At 38.7% G+C, this 18062-nt stretch overlaps 7 protein-coding genes and 1 further gene across 7 annotated transcripts; 6 read left to right on the plus strand and 2 right to left on the minus strand.

Moving 5' to 3' along the window:
• Positions 1 to 3: 3 nt before the first annotated feature.
• On the minus strand, positions 4 to 1404 carry ISC1 (inositol phosphosphingolipid phospholipase; the record flags this gene model as incomplete). Its single annotated transcript, XM_003644102.1, has 1 exon — positions 4 to 1404. The coding sequence occupies one exon, from the start codon at positions 1402 to 1404 to the stop codon at positions 4 to 6; it is 1401 nt and encodes a 466-aa protein (XP_003644150.1).
• A 335-nt stretch (positions 1405 to 1739) lies between these two features.
• SPC25 (kinetochore-associated Ndc80 complex subunit SPC25) lies at positions 1740 to 2511 on the plus strand (the record flags this gene model as incomplete). The annotated part of the gene is made up of 2 exons (XM_003644103.1): positions 1740 to 1944; positions 2033 to 2511. The coding sequence occupies 2 exons, from the start codon at positions 1740 to 1742 to the stop codon at positions 2509 to 2511; spliced, it is 684 nt and encodes a 227-aa protein (XP_003644151.1).
• Positions 2512 to 2657: 146 nt separating this feature from the next.
• On the plus strand, positions 2658 to 3716 carry PER1 (Per1p; the record flags this gene model as incomplete). The annotated part of the gene is made up of 1 exon (XM_003644104.1): positions 2658 to 3716. The coding sequence occupies one exon, from the start codon at positions 2658 to 2660 to the stop codon at positions 3714 to 3716; it is 1059 nt and encodes a 352-aa protein (XP_003644152.1).
• Positions 3717 to 3935: 219 nt separating this feature from the next.
• Positions 3936 to 5597, plus strand: BOR1 (Bor1p; the record flags this gene model as incomplete). The annotated part of the gene is made up of 1 exon (XM_003644105.1): positions 3936 to 5597. One exon carries the CDS (start codon positions 3936 to 3938, stop codon positions 5595 to 5597), a length of 1662 nt encoding a protein of 553 aa, XP_003644153.1.
• A 631-nt stretch (positions 5598 to 6228) lies between these two features.
• On the plus strand, positions 6229 to 6609 carry Ecym_1079 (uncharacterized protein; the record flags this gene model as incomplete). Its single annotated transcript, XM_003644106.1, has 1 exon — positions 6229 to 6609. One exon carries the CDS (start codon positions 6229 to 6231, stop codon positions 6607 to 6609), a length of 381 nt encoding a protein of 126 aa, XP_003644154.1.
• A 1819-nt stretch (positions 6610 to 8428) lies between these two features.
• Positions 8429 to 12660, plus strand: Ecym_1080 (the record flags this gene model as incomplete).
• A 293-nt stretch (positions 12661 to 12953) lies between these two features.
• Positions 12954 to 15344, plus strand: SLP1 (Slp1p; the record flags this gene model as incomplete). Its single annotated transcript, XM_003644107.1, has 1 exon — positions 12954 to 15344. One exon carries the CDS (start codon positions 12954 to 12956, stop codon positions 15342 to 15344), a length of 2391 nt encoding a protein of 796 aa, XP_003644155.1.
• Positions 15345 to 15813: 469 nt separating this feature from the next.
• Positions 15814 to 17268, minus strand: Ecym_1082 (cyclin family protein; the record flags this gene model as incomplete). Its single annotated transcript, XM_003644108.1, has 1 exon — positions 15814 to 17268. The coding sequence occupies one exon, from the start codon at positions 17266 to 17268 to the stop codon at positions 15814 to 15816; it is 1455 nt and encodes a 484-aa protein (XP_003644156.1).
• Between the last annotated feature and the right edge of the window lie 794 nt (positions 17269 to 18062).

The following is an 18062-nucleotide window of genomic DNA, read 5'->3' on the forward strand; positions in this document are numbered from 1 at the left end:
TGTTCAAGCTGAACTGTCATCTAGGGCAGACTGCATAGTTCTTTTAGAATCACGAACTTCTTGGCCAACCTCTTCTAGCGCCCTTATCTCACTGTTACCAAACAAGAAACTAATCAAGCCGTCCATTAGACCACTTCCGGTAATCAAAATTGCAAATAATACCCAGAAAATGGCGGCCCATCCAACTATCATGGAGGTTACAGTAGCTACTACTGTGGTTATTATGAGGACAGTCACAGATACCCAGAAGTGGCCGGCCCTCCATACTTGCTGCCATTTTGCTGTGGACATATAGGTATATATCAGCTGGAGGATATTTTCATATATCGATATTCTTGCTAACAGTTCATTTCTAGTCAAAGTTTCGGAGGGCTTGTTTTCTGTGGTTGGCAAAATTTTAAAAGTACAACTATAGCCAAAATGATCGGAGAAGCTTCCAACGTTAGGGATTCTTTCTGTAAACTTGACACATGCTTTTATGACTTGTAACCTAGTTGGATCTATCAACGCGTAGTCTAGTCTGCAAGCGTCCTGAGGACCTTTATCGGCTCTCCATGTGTTTAATGTAGAATCACATGTAACACCACCATATTTTATTTGATCCATTGGTAGCAACCTAGAAATGTATTGTAAATCTTGTGGGCCATGCAATTGCTCCCATGAATCGACTAAACCAGATTCCTTGGTTAATAGCTTATAGGGAAGGGAGCCTGGTCTTGAGTTCAAATCACCAACCACAATCACAACATAACCACTTTTACGATATATGGTAGCCAACCTACTGAAGTCCCATGCTTGGCACGTACGGTGGCATTCATACGAATCATCCCCCTCTAGGGCATATGGAGCATGCATATGACTGTTCATCACACAGATTGGAGCGACATTGGGAGACGTTGGTTTCAACAAGGTGATAGAAATAGACTTTCCGACGTACCAATCACCTCTCCAAAATGCGCTGGGTCTGCCATTTATTGGAAACCGGTAAAGGAAAGTGGACTCTATCGGTATCTTAGAAAGGATTGCTAATCCAGGACCAGCTATCATACCTGACATAAACCAACGATAATAAGGGTATTTTCCTTTGCACCGGTCAACGATGTAATCCCAATCTCCTTTACACCATACTTCTTGCAATGCAACGATATCATAGTCATCTGGATCTTCATCTGATTGGTAGTTATTGTCCGATATGTCTCTATAGTCCACAAGCTGCAAGAAATTGTCGTAACCTGCCAACTTATCTGCAATAGCACACAACCTCTCTTGACGGAATTTGGAAATGTACTTCAAACCCCATGTATTAAAGGTAAGTAATTTAACATAACCTTGTGAGATATCATACTTAACCTTCTCAGTAACATCACTTACAGAGTTATCGTTTCTTCTAGATGAGTTCGACATAGTAAAGTACCGTTCGAGGTCTTTTTTACTTCACTAGAGTTTGATCAAAAGGAACACGTTGACGAACTCTTGAATGATTTTAGTAGAAGCTATTTAGAAAAGTTTGATTGTAATAAACCAGGGATCACCCACCACTTCTGGCTATAAAAATGTCTAAATGCAACTCTAAATGTACATCTATCACTTTTTGTGGCAATATGAAATGCATTTTATATGCGAAAGACCTCCTCGAGGCTTTCATGTCCTAAAAGCCATTTTTGTGAACATAATAAAGAAGTCAGTTTCAAATCTTTTTACAAGATCTTAACTCAGTAGATCACGATACTCGAACAAAGATGTCAATACATGGGTTCGACGAATTGAAAGCACGGATGGAAGTTTTCCAAGGAAAGTTACACGATTACATCAATGAGCAGAGATCAACACTGTTACAATTACTAGATTCATACAAGGAGGATGTTGAGAATTACAGGATAAAGAAAGATTCAATCAACAGTCAGCTAAATCAACTAGTGGAAGAGGAACGGGAATTGACACAAGGTATGTATGATATCAGTAGGGAACAAGGGACAGCTTTGAAACGATCGTTTGTTGATATTTTTGAAGATTTACTAACGAGAACTATTAGAGATACGTAGTATTCAAGAGCAGACACAACAAACAAATTCTAAAATGGAAGCTTATGAAATTAAGAAGCAACAGTTAACTGAGGAACGTGGAATTTTAGAGCGTGATAGATGGGAATTAAAGGAGTTACTTGCCAAAAAGCAGAAGGAAATACAACGCCATAAAGAATCTATCAAAAAGCAGCATTTACGGGACAACCCTGAAGTGAAGGTTTATGAACAGTTGTTGGGGCTTAAGATAACCACTCCTAAACCGGACACTCTGTGCTTTAACTTTATTAATGTTTCAGAGAATTCATCAAACGCACAGTGTAACTTCACGTTGGATTTATCCTCCAATGGCTACAAAATACTGGATTCTTCTCCGAAGCTGTCGCAGGCCCAATCGACCGAGTTGGAGCAGAATTTGGCAATAACTGGTGACCTTCCAACATTCTTGAAGCAGGTACGCTCTCTATTACTAGACAGAATGAGTACATAATGATGATGAAACATCGTAAAATTGCGCTGCCGTCAGTAATGACATATGAAACTAACGATTCTTTTTAAATGCATAAAATGGCGACTATATTCGTTAATGGTTAAAAGAAGGATACAGTCAAGTTTAGTGGAATTATTTATTGTGATATGAGGCGAGAAATAGCAGTACTGTGGGGATATCTATGTTTAAATGTGTTAGCATCACCCGGAGATACACTGGATGAATTTGAGAGATGTAATGAAGCATGTCTAGTGAACCGCAATTGTGCCGATGAAGGGCAAATTAATATAGAGGGTAATTCGTTCACTTCACATGTTTTTTCCGACATACCATGGGTTTATAAGCAGATCTTTTGGGATTGTTCATCGGACTGTGATTATCAGTGTCAACAGATAGTTACAAGACAGAGAATAAGAGATGGGGAAGAAATATACCAATTCCATGGAAAGTGGCCCTTTATCAGGAGTGCAGGAATGCAAGAATTTTTTTCTACTCTATTCTCCATTGGGAATTTTATACCACATTGGAATGGATTTTGTCTGTTGAAGATGGAGTTAGCAAAGGTACCTGCAGGGGACAATTCCAGAGTTATATTGGAGCAATATGTAAACGTTGCGATTATAGGGATGCTCGCATGGACATTCAGCTCCATTTATCACACTAGGGATTTGTTTATAACAGAAAAAATGGATTACTTTTTTGCTGGTGCTACAGTGTTGACCGCATTTCATGCGATTTTTGTCAGAGTTAATCGTCTCGACCGTTTGCCAGTATTGAGAAGGCTAGTATCAGTATTTGTTCTTCTCATATTTTCATTGCACATCTTAAGGCTATATTTCGATTGGTCATACACTTATAACATGCGATTTAACATCCTCTTTGGAGTTCTGGAATACCTTATGTTGATTGTGCTTGCCATAAAAAACAGGAAAAGTTTGAAGAGAAAGAAGAATTACCGTAATAGTCTCTATAAACCATATTCCAATTCCAATTTTCATCTTTTTTGGATGCCTGTACTTTTAGTCCTTTTTACTTCATTGGCCATGACTTCTGAATTATTTGATTTCTTCAGTTACGACCTGCAAATGGATTCGCATGCTATTTGGCATGCACTGACTATTGTGCCATCATACTTTCTCTATAAGTTCTTTATCATAGATTACAATTATCTAAGTTCCATAAAAGGTACAATATCGCAGGACTAAGAGTTATATCCCGACCTTAATGAATTTACGTTTTAGGAAATTGCTTAACATCCATTAACACGAGCTGATTTGTTGATTAGCATCAGTATCAAAATGTTACGCAATCACGCAGCGTTTTCGTTTTTTCAACGATATATTAATTATTCTGTATACTCGAAGATTATTAACTGAAAGTCATTTCTACCAAGCAGAGTCGCAATCCAAAAGAATTGCTCAGCGATGTTAGAGCAACCTAAGCAATTGGTGGATCAGGATGACCCTACAGAACAGTTTACTGATCCTAAAAGCTTTGAGGATGAAGAACAGATGTTTACTAACAACGTTGACAAAACGGGCAAAAACAAACGGTTTCCTCCATTATTTTCAGGAATAATGCAGGATATTAAGGATCGTTTGCCGTACTATCGTTCGGATTGGACTGATTCCTGGGACTATAGGGTCATTCCAGTTCTTGTGGAGACATATTTGAACAACTTGCTTCCTGCCATTGCGTTTGCACAAGACATGTTCGATCACACCGACAATGCTTTTGGTGTTAATGAAGTGCTATTATCTAGCGCCATAGGAGGAATCGTCTTTGGAATTTTTTGCGGCCAGCCTCTGTGTATCTTAGGCGTGACAGCACCTGTGAGTATCTTTAACTATACCGTTTATGAGATCATTAAACCATGGGGTATAGACTACTTTGGGTTCATGTTTTGGATTTGCATTTGGGCAATGATATGCCATTTGTTGTTAGCTATTACAAATATGGTCTGCCTACTTCAATACGTGTCCTCGTTCCCTTGCGATGTGTTTGGACTCTTCAATAATATTGTTTATATTCATAAAGGCATAGAGATACTGACCAGGCAGTTTAATGACAATGGTAAAACTGATCTAGCAAGTGGCTATGCAAGTATAGTGGTTGCGCTGATAATGACATTATTTGGTAGTGTCTGCAAGCTATCTGTAAAGACTTCACTTTTTCCATACTCGTTAAGAACGTTCATTAGCGATTACAGCACAGTTGCAGCTGTTTTATTTGGATCCTTATTCATTCATTTTGGTGGGTATGTGAACGATATTCACTTCCAAAAGCTTCATATTACACATAATTTTACACCTACTTCTAAATTAAGAGGCGGTGCAGGATGGTTGGCATACCATAGCATACCTACTCGTTACATTTTCTTGGCGTTGCCCTTCGGAATCATTCTGACGATCCTCTTCTACTTTGATCACAATGTATCATCCCTAATGGCACAGCGGAATAAATACAAACTGAAAAAGCCATCGACCTTCCATTACGACTTTGCCCTTCTAAGTCTTACCACAGGTCTTAGTGGACTTCTAGGCGTACCGGCTCCAAATGGATTGATACCGCAAGCTCCTCTACACACCGAAGCACTGTTGGTTCGCGACAATAACGGTAAAATCGTAAGATGCGTTGAACAACGTTTCACAAATACCGGCCAGGGTTTACTTATGATTGCCACAATGACAAAACCACTACTTACCTGCTTAGGCCAAATCCCGCAAGCTGCTCTTAGCGGTCTATTTTTTGTAATGGCCATCCAGGGACTAGTGGAGAATGCAATTATACGAAAGCTTCTATGGCTTCTTACCGAACGTTCCAAAAGAGGCCTCTCAAATCCCCTAAGTAATATACCCCCCAAAACTATCCTAATATTCACCACTTTGGGGATCGTCGGGGCTCTAATAGAATATGGCCTCACCCTGTCGAAAGCCGCTATTGCATTCCCAATAGCCCTGGTATTAACTGTCGTCTTGAGTCTCTCCTTCCCTAAATGGTTCTCGAAGGCCACGGTACCCATTCTAGATGAACCTGTCGCTGAACCGTTCACCAGAAAGAACCTGCTGTTTGAGAATCTCCATTGAAACATGTATCTAAAAAATACCTATGTATTCCTATATGTTCTACAGCTATCAATTCACTGAAAATCCTTCATCACACCATTCCCTGCAGCCTATTGCTTCAATTAACTAATCATACTTATAAAACATTAAACATATATACTATACATCCATATTTTGGGAGCTTTAATAATCACTTACGTACGCAAAGCAATGTTTTAAACTTTCGCACTACAGACACACACACATATATAAATGACCAAACACTCAAAAAACTACATACCCAAATAAGAAACCGTATATATCCGTCACAACCCTAGAAATAGCTATTGCATTCGGTACCCCGGTCCAACCTCTCATTTTCACTCTTTGGATCCGTTTCATTATTATTGACAGCACATCATCACGTGACAAAATACCACTTGAGCGGGATATCTGCAATTCTGAGAACGGTTTCGTTTTACATGTACAGTACCAAAACTCATAAACATAAATTTTTATGGACATACACAAAATTAACGGTGAAAGCATAAACGTTGCATAAGAGTAGACAAAACAGGACGTAGCAGTTGATACGTTTGGTAGATTATTCAGTGTGAAGAGCACGAAAGACATTCAAGCAATTAAAAAGAATAGAAACTTAGCAGGGTAGGCAATGATTCCTCCTCCAGTGGATTCAGCGTTGCTTCGCGAACATTCTTATGAGGACAAGAGACTTTTGGATATTGTATTGAATTCACAGAAGTATTCGAGCACAAGCGGGTACAAACCTATTAAGGATTATGGTCTAGGATATTTCAACTACATATTTGCAATGGAGAAGGGAATTGGACAGGTGAGGAATAAAGATATATTTCGTGATCATCTCTATAGATATTTCAATTTTTATTTTTCGGTGTGGTTGGTTATCTTTATGGTATGGTTTTTATATGTGTTTGGTAGTCCCAGCAGTTTGGATAAGATGAGTTGGAGGATTCATAGTAAGAAAAAAAGTGACGATGACACGGTAACCATGTATCATCATATGAAGGTTTAACTTTTAAGCATTTTGATTTTTAGCACGAGGGATATATATGGACGTGAGATATATATGTGTGCCTCTATGGCTCTTTGTTCAGAAACCGAAGAGACTGTACTGTATACTTTTTTGAGCGATGGTGAGAAAATACAATCACTAACCAAGACAAGCGATTTATTTAAAACTACCAAGTGGATCGGCTCGCACTTGCCCAGCGAGCCTCACATTCATATGTAAAAATGTATTATAAATGACATACCTGCTTCGGACTAGTCTATTTGTAACCACTGCATTCTGGATATTGAGAAAAGCAAGAAGAAGCAAACACAAAAAAATGTGCGCATTGCACTTGGCACTTTCAAATTAAACAATTTGTTCTCATCGGTTACTTATTTTCCAAACAATAACCACTCTGGCTCCAATTTGTGATCTCCCCCAAACTCCGCATCCATATTCAAGGACCAGCAAGCACCATACCTTCCTGTATATATAATAAAACTTTACGCTAATGTATATAGAATCTTCCCAACAATTAATGAACACACATGATCTATCACTACTGCCTCTGTTTGTGTGTCCATTCCGCATGTCAGCGCGTCCAACATTCTTCATCGATAAACCTCTTACAGAGGGAAGAGACCCTTACAAACTTAATTTTCTTCTAGCTCCCCTCTTACAGGCACTACAAACTCATCTACTCATTGCTTCGCGCTGCCATACCAAAACCTACTGCGCATCCTTGCAACACCGTAACCATCTACATAATTCCAACTGACTAGAATCATACCAAGTTAAATTGAACCTTTTTAACTAACAATATATTATTATACGCACAGACGGGCGGCCTTGTCCATCATCCCGAAACCGTTGGCTTTCTCCGAAGATCATATTATGTTATACATATAAATTTTATCGACAACTGGGAAACCAAAAAAAGGACTACCATGATTATCACGGCGATGATAGTCACAATTTCTTCAAAGCAAACAGTGCTTTTCTGAATTACAAGTATCTAATCTAATATTCTTTATTCCGGATGCTCTTTTGTCCATTTGTCCATTTTTCTGATGGCCTGGTATGGAGCATCACAGTGTGGTTAGGCCTATCTTTTTCTATATGCTGACCCTTTTTTGTTTTATAACGGACACTTTAATCCGCTAGCCGCTAGTATCGTTTGGCCGTCTGTCCTAGCCCTCCCTGGCTGAATGGGATGCTGGGCTATCAGGAAGTTAGCAAGGATCCCAATGGCAAGCAGGCGGGCGGCCGAACCTGGTAGAGGAAGGTGAAGCCAAGTTTCTTCCTATTAGAACGGGTTTCAAAGGCTCTTTATCTTTAACCAGTTCATGCATTCTTAGACTATGGCGGGAAGTTCTCAGCTGTTTCTAGTTTGTTTCCTGTTCCGTACTAACAAAAAAGCACTAGTGTTGTTTTCCAAAGGAGGCGCGCATTGTAGTTGAAGTACGAAAATGAAGGCAAAAAGTCGTAACAGGGCGTATTTTAGCGACACGTGGAGAGACCGGCGAGTTATATGGATGAGACGAGCGTGTTTAGGACGCTGAATGAGGGGGGTAAGGTTATTGGGCGGTATTATGAGGTTTCGCGGAGATGGGATTGTTGATCACGTGATCTTTAATTGTGGTCATTGTACACGGATTTTGGGTAGAGAGAATGGAGCAGAGGCGCGAGAAGCGAGAACAGGACTCTTCCGGATGGTAATAATAAATTATAATGGTAGGATAGTTTTGAGAGTTTTAGGCTGCAATGGAAAAGTAGGAGGGCAGAAGTAGTCGGCCAGAGATAGAGAGAGTGAGTGAGAGTGAGAAGGAAGGGATAGTTCATGATCCATATAAAGCCGACTCCCAGGCAGGCAAGTTCGATGCCGTATGTGAACACAGGGCTCATGTTCAAAGTTGCACATCAGCGTGTTTCGATTGATGTTGAGCTATCAAAACATTCTATTAGTGGCTTTACAGAAATCATTATTATTCCTTTGATACAGCAGCTGGAGTATGTTTCGTTTGATTGCAAGAATATGAAGATTAAAGATGTGATAGTGGAGAATCGGCGTATTGACCATTATGTTCATGACGATCCGTACAAGCAGTATTCGGATAAATATTTGAATGCTTCGCATGATGTGTTGTACTCCCACAATGGTATTGAGCAGTCGCATTTTCTGAGGTCTAAGTTTGCGGAGTTTAGTAGTTCACGGGATGAGAGTGCGAAGTCGCAGCTGCTCATAAAGTTACCGTCTTCGGTTAAGATCTCGCTGCAGGACACTGCATCTCTGTCTACATATACGCCTATCACGCCTTCGATCCGAACTCCTGCGCAAGATTCCATATTTAGTCCGATTACAATACGAATTGACTATGAACTAGACCATCCGCATTCTGGGATAAATTTCGACACGACCCCTAGTGAGCCGCAGTATTGGAACTGCTACACAACTAACTCTGAGTGGGATTCGTCTGTATCACATTGGTTACCTTGTGTGGACTCCCTTGATGAAAAATGCACTTGGGAACTGGAGATTAAGGTCCCCAAAACGGTGAGAGAGATTGGTACTACGAAGGTTATAGGTGCTCAGCCACAGCGGAGACGTAAACTGCGTAACAAAGAATATATTGATGATGATGACGACGATGAGGAGTTGGAGCAGGAGGAAGAAGATATTGAAGATTCTCCGTTGGATCGGGATATGGTGGTGGTTTGTTCCGAGTTTGCCACTTCTAAAGAATCAGCTCATCCTACAGATATGGCTAAAAAAGTAGTGAGCTTCCAAATTTACAATCCGGTTGCTCCTCATCATATTGGGTGGGCTGTGGGTGCTTTTAATGTTTGGAATCTCCCTCCTTTGCAGTCTGAAGATCAAGAAGAAGAGCAGGAAGATCAAGGGAATCCTATCATCAATCAAGATGATGGCGATGTTGTACCCATACAACTCTACACACTACCAACCCCTGACGTCAATGAGTCTACGGTATTTAATAGCACATTGGTTTGTCAAAGCATATTAGATTTTTACTCTAAAGAATTTGGGTCCTATCCCTTTTCGTCATATGCCATTTTATTTTTACCTACTTTACCCGATAATACTATGGACTATGCAAGTCTAACATTATGCAATACCAGATTACTGTATCCACCTGGACTTATTGATCCAATGTTTGATACTACCAATGCATTGGCATGGTCATTAGCAACCCAATGGTCTGGGATTAATATAACTCCTTTTGAACTAAACGATATGTGGTGTTGTATAGGAATGGCTGGTTACATGGTGTTGCAGTTCATCAAAAAGCTAATGGGGGTTAATGAGTTTAAATATCGACTAAAGATTGCATCAGAAGCAATTGTTGCTCAGGACTGGGAAAAACCGCCTATAGCAAAGACCTTTAGCAATTCTTCATTACCTGTGTCGAATATTTCCCGTGATACAGAATTTATTAAGCTGAAGGCACCTATGGTGTTGTATATTTTGGATAGAAGGATGACAAAGACCGAAAGATCTTTTGGTATGTCTAGAGTATTACCCAAAATTTACTTGCAGGCTATGTCTGGTGACCTATCTAACAATTCATTGTCTACTGCACATTTCCAACATGTATGTGAACGCGTTAATAGAAGCAAGTTGGAATCGTTCTTTGCGCAGTGGGTATTTGGATCAGGTGTGCCAGTATTCAGGATAACACAACGCTTTAACAAAAAGAGGATGGTTGTAGAAATGGGTATTAGACAAGTGCAACTCCAAGAGCTTGGTCAAGGGCACGTTGTGGGTAAGTTTGGTTTCCATGCAAGTGCCATGGATTATTTGTATTATCCCGATAAACAGTCGACACAGGTGTTTACCGGGTCTATGACTATTAGAATTCATGAAGCAGATGGCACTCCTTATGAACATATAGTTGAATTGAAAGATGTTTTTACAAAGTTGGACATTCAATATAACACAAAATATAAAAAGATTAAAAAAGAAGGAGGAAGGTTAACAGACCTTCCAAACAAGATGGTAAAGAGGTTGGGTCAATCGAGCCTAGTAGTAGAGAAGATGAACTAAAAGTTATTGACGATGATAATGAAGATATTGTGCTAGTCAATTGTTTGGGGGATACGCTAACCTCCAGAGAAGATTGCCAAAAATGGAATTTAACTGATCCAGCTATAACTGGGGAAGATGATGATTCTCAGCAACAAAATGAGGCATTTGAATGGATTAGAGTGGATGCTGATTTTGAGTGGATTTGCAAAGTCTATATTAATCAACCTGATTATATGTTTGCATCCCAATTGCAGCAAGATCGTGATGTTGAGGCACAGATTGAAAGTATAAGATTTTTTGAAGACGTTGTCGCCGGCAGCAGTGTGAACTCTCAGGTATATTCTTCTATACTAACCAGAACGATCATCGATGATAGATATTTTTATGGTGTGAGGCTGGAAGCTTGCAAAGCGTTGTCAAAGTTTATTCCAAAGGAGGTGGAACCAAACCAATTCAGCGGTGGAGCTAGGCATTTAATTGCCATATTCCGTTACTACTTCTGTTATGAAAATTCTAATATCCCCAAAAATAATGATTTCTCTGACTTCCCGCGGTACTTCATCCGTTGTTCAATTCCAAGGTTCTTGTCAAACTGCCGCAATGACCGAAGCAAATGCCCAACTTTCGTGAAACGATTTTTATTGGATCTTTTAAGGTACAATGACAACACTGGTAATCCATATAATGATGTGAACTATATCATTTCAGTCATTGAGAGTGTTGTAGACTGTACTTTGGATGATCCTGATGATAAAGTATACATAAAAGATTTATTAAACGAACTTAAGAGATTTGAGCACTTGGACCAGTGGATCCCCTCATACCAATTATCGATAACGAAAACAATATCGAGACAATATTTGCGGTTGGCTGTCGAGGGTTTGTATAAATATGACGATTTGAAAAAAGTACTGGAGTTTACTATTAATAATCAGGTTAATCCGGAGTTGGAAAATGCTATACATATGCGAGAGGGACTTGAAGATCTTTGCCTGACTGCATTTACTGTGATTTTAATTGCTGGTGGTATTAAAAACAAGGAAGTGCTGAAATATTTCTTTGAAAATATGTGTTTCCATTCTGATCCATATATTAGAACAAAGCTTGTTGATGTGTTGGTTGAATGCATAAACTTCATTGCTTTCAAAAATAACTTGGATGATCTGGACGATGATATCGAAACAATGATTAATTCTGTTAATCCAAGTTCACAAGTCAATAATATGGGCTCAACTATTTTAATAGATGACTTCAGTAAAGAAATTCAAGCCAGAAGGAATATGCAAATGAGATCCAGTATCCGAGGGTTAATATCTTTAGTAAGAATGAAGTTTGAGAACTATATACCATTAAAAGTGTTGTTCTGGGATGTTTTGCATTGTCCCTTGTTGAGCGTATATCAAAGGAAAAGGTTATTTGATCTCACGAGTGTAATGTATAGACTAGAAGATTCGTTTAAAGTTAAACTGACATCTCCAAGGAATAAGATATTAGTTGCCAAAGATCTCAGCAATGGCAAGGTCATAATAAAAAGAGAAGGTATTTTCAAAGTTCATTTGACTCCAAAATCGAATTCCGTATACTCAAACAATTCTGAAAACGGCATCCCGGAAAATTCAAATCATCCTAAACTAAACGGCCCAAACCGTCCACCTGCATCCACCTCTGTTACTGCACCTCACGTTACTACTTTAGAACCTGCTAGTACCCCCAAAATAAGATTGAATCTATCCAAACAGGGCAAAGCCGCAAACCCCCCTGCTACCACCACCACCAATCCTACAACAAAAAGAGGCAAAAATACTGCAACAGTCGCCAAAAATCCCTCCAAAGGAAGACCACCAAAAGGTTCTATCACTAAGATCGGCTCATTGCCCCTCCGCTTTGTCAAAATAGTCCTTGACAGAAAAAGGGTTGACATCTCCGCCGTCCCATTCAACAAAAATGTGAAGATCATTAAAGCAAACATGAGGTCCTTCTCTATTAAGATTAAAGTGCCCCCAAACAGTATCCGTATGAACAAGTAGAATTACATAATTTATGCCCTCTCTACGTTGCAGACGGTGCAATCCCAATTTCACCCTCTGTATCATTAATTACCTGTAAGAGTTTCAAAGTTTTGTTCTTTTAAAAGCTGATATCATTTTAAACGTCAATGAGTTGATTCGGAAAACTTCTGTAGAAGTCTGGACTGCTTAACCTACTCAATCACAAGCGTTGTTCGTTCTGGAGCTATATATTGACGTGTGAAGAGTATAACATATTATCGTCTTCTGTCCTGTTATGTTAAATACATGCCCATTAACGTCTCATAAATATAATGAAGGTATACAATATAACTAATGGGGTGTATTTGTTACTAGTACTGACACTGTCTTTAGCGCTAGTACAAGTTGAACGAAACGGAGAAATATTTATGAGCACATTTTCAGAATCTAAGAGTAGTGACATAGTGTTTACTACTAGTAGTGGACATTTACATATGCCAAGCGACTTAGTTGTTACAGAAGATGTAATATTGAGTGAACGAAGTTTAGACCCAGTGCAGCTGCGATCGTGTTCTACTGTATCTTTACGGCAGGGGACTCCCGTGATCAGTGTGAAAGGCAGCAATAATATAATGGAGAATACGAGCATACCGAAGTTATATAATACGAGAACCAACTTAAACCTTTTGTCCACAGATATGAGTTTTTACGTACCGAAGTTGTCCTCTGTAGAGACCGCCGGTATACAAACGGGGGATGCCCTGCTTGTGTCGAATTTGTCCCGAAGCGAAATATCTTCTGGTAATGTGGTACTTCCTTCTACTTCAGTTATATTAAATGAATCACAGCTGACATCACTGAAAGTCGAAAGCCCTCGTAAACCTGAAGGTCATGTTAGTGATGATCCAGAGGTGCATAACGAAACCGAGTTTCTTCCGTTTGCTGAGTGGAAGAAGCTAAAACTTGATGAGAAACAGGCTGAATCACATACAGAATCCCAGTTAAAAACTAGAACAATGATAGATTACAATAAGGTTGAGACCTTGGGTGATGATATGGAGGTAGATTTGGGTATATTCACCTCCGGAGATGATGATGAACCAGAGGGTAAATTGTATCAGCAAAAATTTAATTATGCATCTCTGGATTGTGCAGCATCGATTGTCAAAACAAATTCGGAAGCGCATGGAGCCTCTTCTATATTGTATGAGAACAAAGACAAATATCTTTTGAATCCGTGTTCAGCTTCTATTAAGTTTGTCGTTATTGAGCTTTGCCAAGATATATTAGTGGAGAACATTGAAATTGCTAATTATGAATTCTTTTCATCAACTTTTAAAAAGCTAAAGTTTTCAGTCTCAGATAGGTTTCCGGTTCCCAAGAATGGTTGGAAGGTTCTTGGGGAATTTATTGCCGAGAACAGTAGAGACTTGCAGACATTTTCTATACCGAATCCGATGATCTGGGCTAAGTATCTAAGAGTTGATATATTATCGCACTACGGCGATGAGTTTTATTGTCCTATCTCAGTTGTTCGTGCACACGGTAAAACTATGATGGACGAATTTAAGATGACCCAAAAGGATAATGAAGATGAAGACCTAGTTGTCTTAGAAAATGAACAGGAACTTACAGTCAATTCTTCCACTATGGATGAGTTGCTTCTTTGCAACGTTAGTACATACCACGAATTTTTTGACAGGTATAATAACCCACTGATATTTCCCAGTAGTGATAACATCACGTTAGAGTTATTTTGGGATGATATAAGCTCTCAATGTCTTGCAGCATTGCCGGCTCTTAAGTTTGAGGAATTTGTGAAGGATTTTAATAATGAGACAGCCAATCCGTCTAAGCAAACAAAGGCTATAGATTTTACTCCTAACATGCCATCTTTATCAATTGAAGAATCTATTTTTAAAAATATAATGAAGAGGATTTCATCACTAGAAGCAAATGCCACATTATCAGTATTATATATTGAGGAACAAAGCAGATTATTGTCCAAATCATTCTCTTCATTAGAAAAAACTCATGCTAAAAAGTTAGACTCATTAGTATCGGCTTTCAATGAAACTATGATGGGGAACCTTGAAAAATTGAGTTCTTTTGCTAGACAATTACGAGAATCATCGGTAAAAATACTTGAAGAACAAAAGCTCGCAAATGATCAGTTTACTACTTCAACATCCCAGAGGTTAGATATGATGGAGAAGGATGCTACATTCCAGAAACGTATGATGTACCTTATTTTATTTGCTTTCTCTGCCATGTTGGTGTACGTTTTATTAACCCGCGAGGCTTATATCGATGACTATATGGAAGATGATGGATGGTATCTAGATTCACCTCCGTTAAAAAAGGCAAAAGACAAATTAATGCGTAAAGCTGCCCTTGCTGTATCGACACCCACAATCTTTAAAAATATTGTCGATGATGTCGAACAAGGAAAGTTTGAAAGAACTAGATCTTTGTCATCATCTACTACGTCTGATGATTCCCAATATTTAATTGATAATGATGACGACGATGACAGTCTGTATGTAGGGAGAGGTAGAAGTTACTCTAAGTTGCTGGCGGCTGATGAGAACGAGGTTGATATCGATGAGATTATGAGCATTTCCAGCGAAAACTCCGACCTATCAAATGGGATGGATAGGTTATTGGATGTAGATACAACAGCATTGTCTTCGCGAGAATCTATGGACAAAGAGAATAAATAGTCGTTTAATAATTGAAATATAAAGTCCTCATAGTTTTTTACTTTGGTTCTAGCTGAATGTAATAATGCCAAGTGAAACCCACTGGTATTAATAGTTCCGCGAAGTCCTTCAAATTTTTAAGTTTAAAAAAATTCACCAAATAAATGGCTACACAAATAAATAATATACTATATTTTATTGATTCTCCTAAAACAACGTTAAAAACAAAAAAAATTAATTGCACTATAATTGACTTAAATATCATTAATTCATAAAATGATCAGACTAATTTCTAAGGGTGGCATTGAAGCATTTTGAGGGAATTATATTGTGAGTATACAGATAGAAATTGGAGCGGAAGTTCGATGAAAACTTCGAAGACATAACATTAGGCTTCTAAATTAATATAGTATCTGGATATTCTCTGGAACTTCTATAAAGCACAGATTAAATGAGTAATGGAATGCTTAGTTTCTAACAAATCGGTGTGTTAGGGAGATTTGAAGGACTGAGGGCCAGTGCTGAAAAGGGAGCCAGAAGAAATCGAAGTAGGTGTAAGAGGCGTTATACAAGAGGATACGGATGGCAGCCGTTCTCTACTTCTGAAAACAGTTTTTGTAGAGGAATTAATACCCCCTGGATATTTGTAATACCCATAAGATGCTGGCGACGGTAAAGAACCTAGCATATTTCCTGTTAGGGAAGTTTCACTGTCTGATGCCTGTTGCAAAATATTATCAAATATGGAAGTCGACAAACCTTGCATAGGCTTCATTAGAATTATGCCAGTTAAGTGATCAATAATCGGCTCAACCGCTTCTAAAGATTCCTTCGGAGAGGAATACACACTGCCGTTGCAGCTTATTGTGGTGAGACCCATCAGGTCAGCTAACATATCATAATTCTTTGAAAAAAAATCATCGATATATATATCGACATAACTTGGGCTGTATTTCTTTGATAGTGCAAGGAGATACCCGCAGAAATGTTTTTGTTTGAAAATGTCATTCAAGTACAACAAGGAACAAACCCTCATATCGTTCAGAGTTCTGGGAGTTATCTTCCAAAAGGGCAAATTATGCAAGTCATACTTAACATCTGCAGATGCAGTCTCTGACAGGTTATCATAATTTAAAGCTTCTAATGGATTATTTTCATACTCATAAAACCCACTATCGGCGTTATTTATGGCGTCTGACAATATTTTTGAGATGTAATTAGGAAATTCAGGGAAATTACAAATTGTAGACGCCAGCAAAACTGCGCATATGGCCTTAATTGCAGGTGTAAAATGGAGGAAATTCCTATCATACATTGTAGATTCACAAAGATAGGACGCTACACTAACCAATGCGCTGGGCGCTCCAGATGAGACAAGGAACGGTTCCGAGTCAAAACAGCAGCTGAGACAAGTGTGTAAATTTAAAGGACCTGCAATTTCCCATTCTAGTGTGGCCAGGATATGTTTTTCCATCTGTAAAAATTGTTCGCGGTCATATATTTGATGACATATAGTAACTAATTCTTGCAAAGTTGGAATTCTAGATTTTTTATCCTCATACTTGGCCGCGATCCATAGCGACGTCATTAACAGCAACTGATAATACCTATCAAAAACTATCCTCTTTGACATATATCGATCGTAGATAGAATTGGCCAAGTATAAGGTTTCAGGCACCAATTTGAAATACCTATGCATTTCAATAAGCGCGTCAACCAAATGTGCACCCACAAACGATTCTTTCTCTGGCTGACGTTCTATCATAGCAGGATCTGGAAGATTGCGCATTACGGAATAAGACATCGACATGTGCAATTCAAAAGAATAATCTTTTAGAGATCGATAAGAAACAACCTTCTCATGATATAGTGAATAACGTTGTGTTCTTCGGACATATTGAGGTGGGCCCAAGAGCATCTCAGCGTCAAGAGTAGCTGAGTTCATAGGTGTTATAAAAAAGCGGTAGCCTGAAAACAAGGACTGCAAAGTCTGAATAAACGATAGTATGGATAGAATATTGTTTGACTAACGTTGAATTTTTCTGGCAAAGATAGATGAAAATCGTCAAACCAAGGGCAGTCTTCAAATTACTAAAATTAAAATGAACCGTAAAAAAATTGCATCAAAATGAAGGGAATATTAGCAGGATAAAAAGCGAAAATTGAGGCAATGTTAGTTGTATATCATAGGGGTATATACCCTAGCCCAAAAACGAAAAACCTTATGTGTACCAAAGTTGGTGATGACAGCGACAGTATCAAACTGCACAAAAAAATAAAAATAAAATAGCTAAAATGAGAGAATGGCACTTTTGAGAACAATCTAATGTCTTCCTGTGCACACTGCTTATCGGTTTGAGTTTAGTAGCAATGCTTCAAGTTTTTGTCTCCTAATCGCACTTGTGGATTAACAATTCCAAGCTGATCTCAAATATGTACATATATATATATATAATATTATATCCATATTCTTCAACGTAGGCTAAAACCACTTGACTCTGGGAGGAAAATAGGACAACACAAGATCCCGAAGTAAATATGGGCTTCACCATAAGACAAAAAAGGTATTATGCAACAAGCTAAAGATAGCTCGAAGTAAAGATAAAAATGGCTGCCGGGATCTTATAATACACCAACTAACTACCTAAATCTGCTAAACTGTGCACCCGGCAACCAAAAAGCGCTGCTTTACCAACAACGCCAAATCATTCTCCTTTTCGATTTCCCGCTGACATGCCC

The sequence above is a fragment of the Eremothecium cymbalariae genome, chromosome 1 (genome assembly GCF_000235365.1).
Source record: "Eremothecium cymbalariae DBVPG#7215 chromosome 1, complete sequence".
Lineage (NCBI taxonomy): Eukaryota > Fungi > Ascomycota > Saccharomycetes > Saccharomycetales > Saccharomycetaceae > Eremothecium > Eremothecium cymbalariae.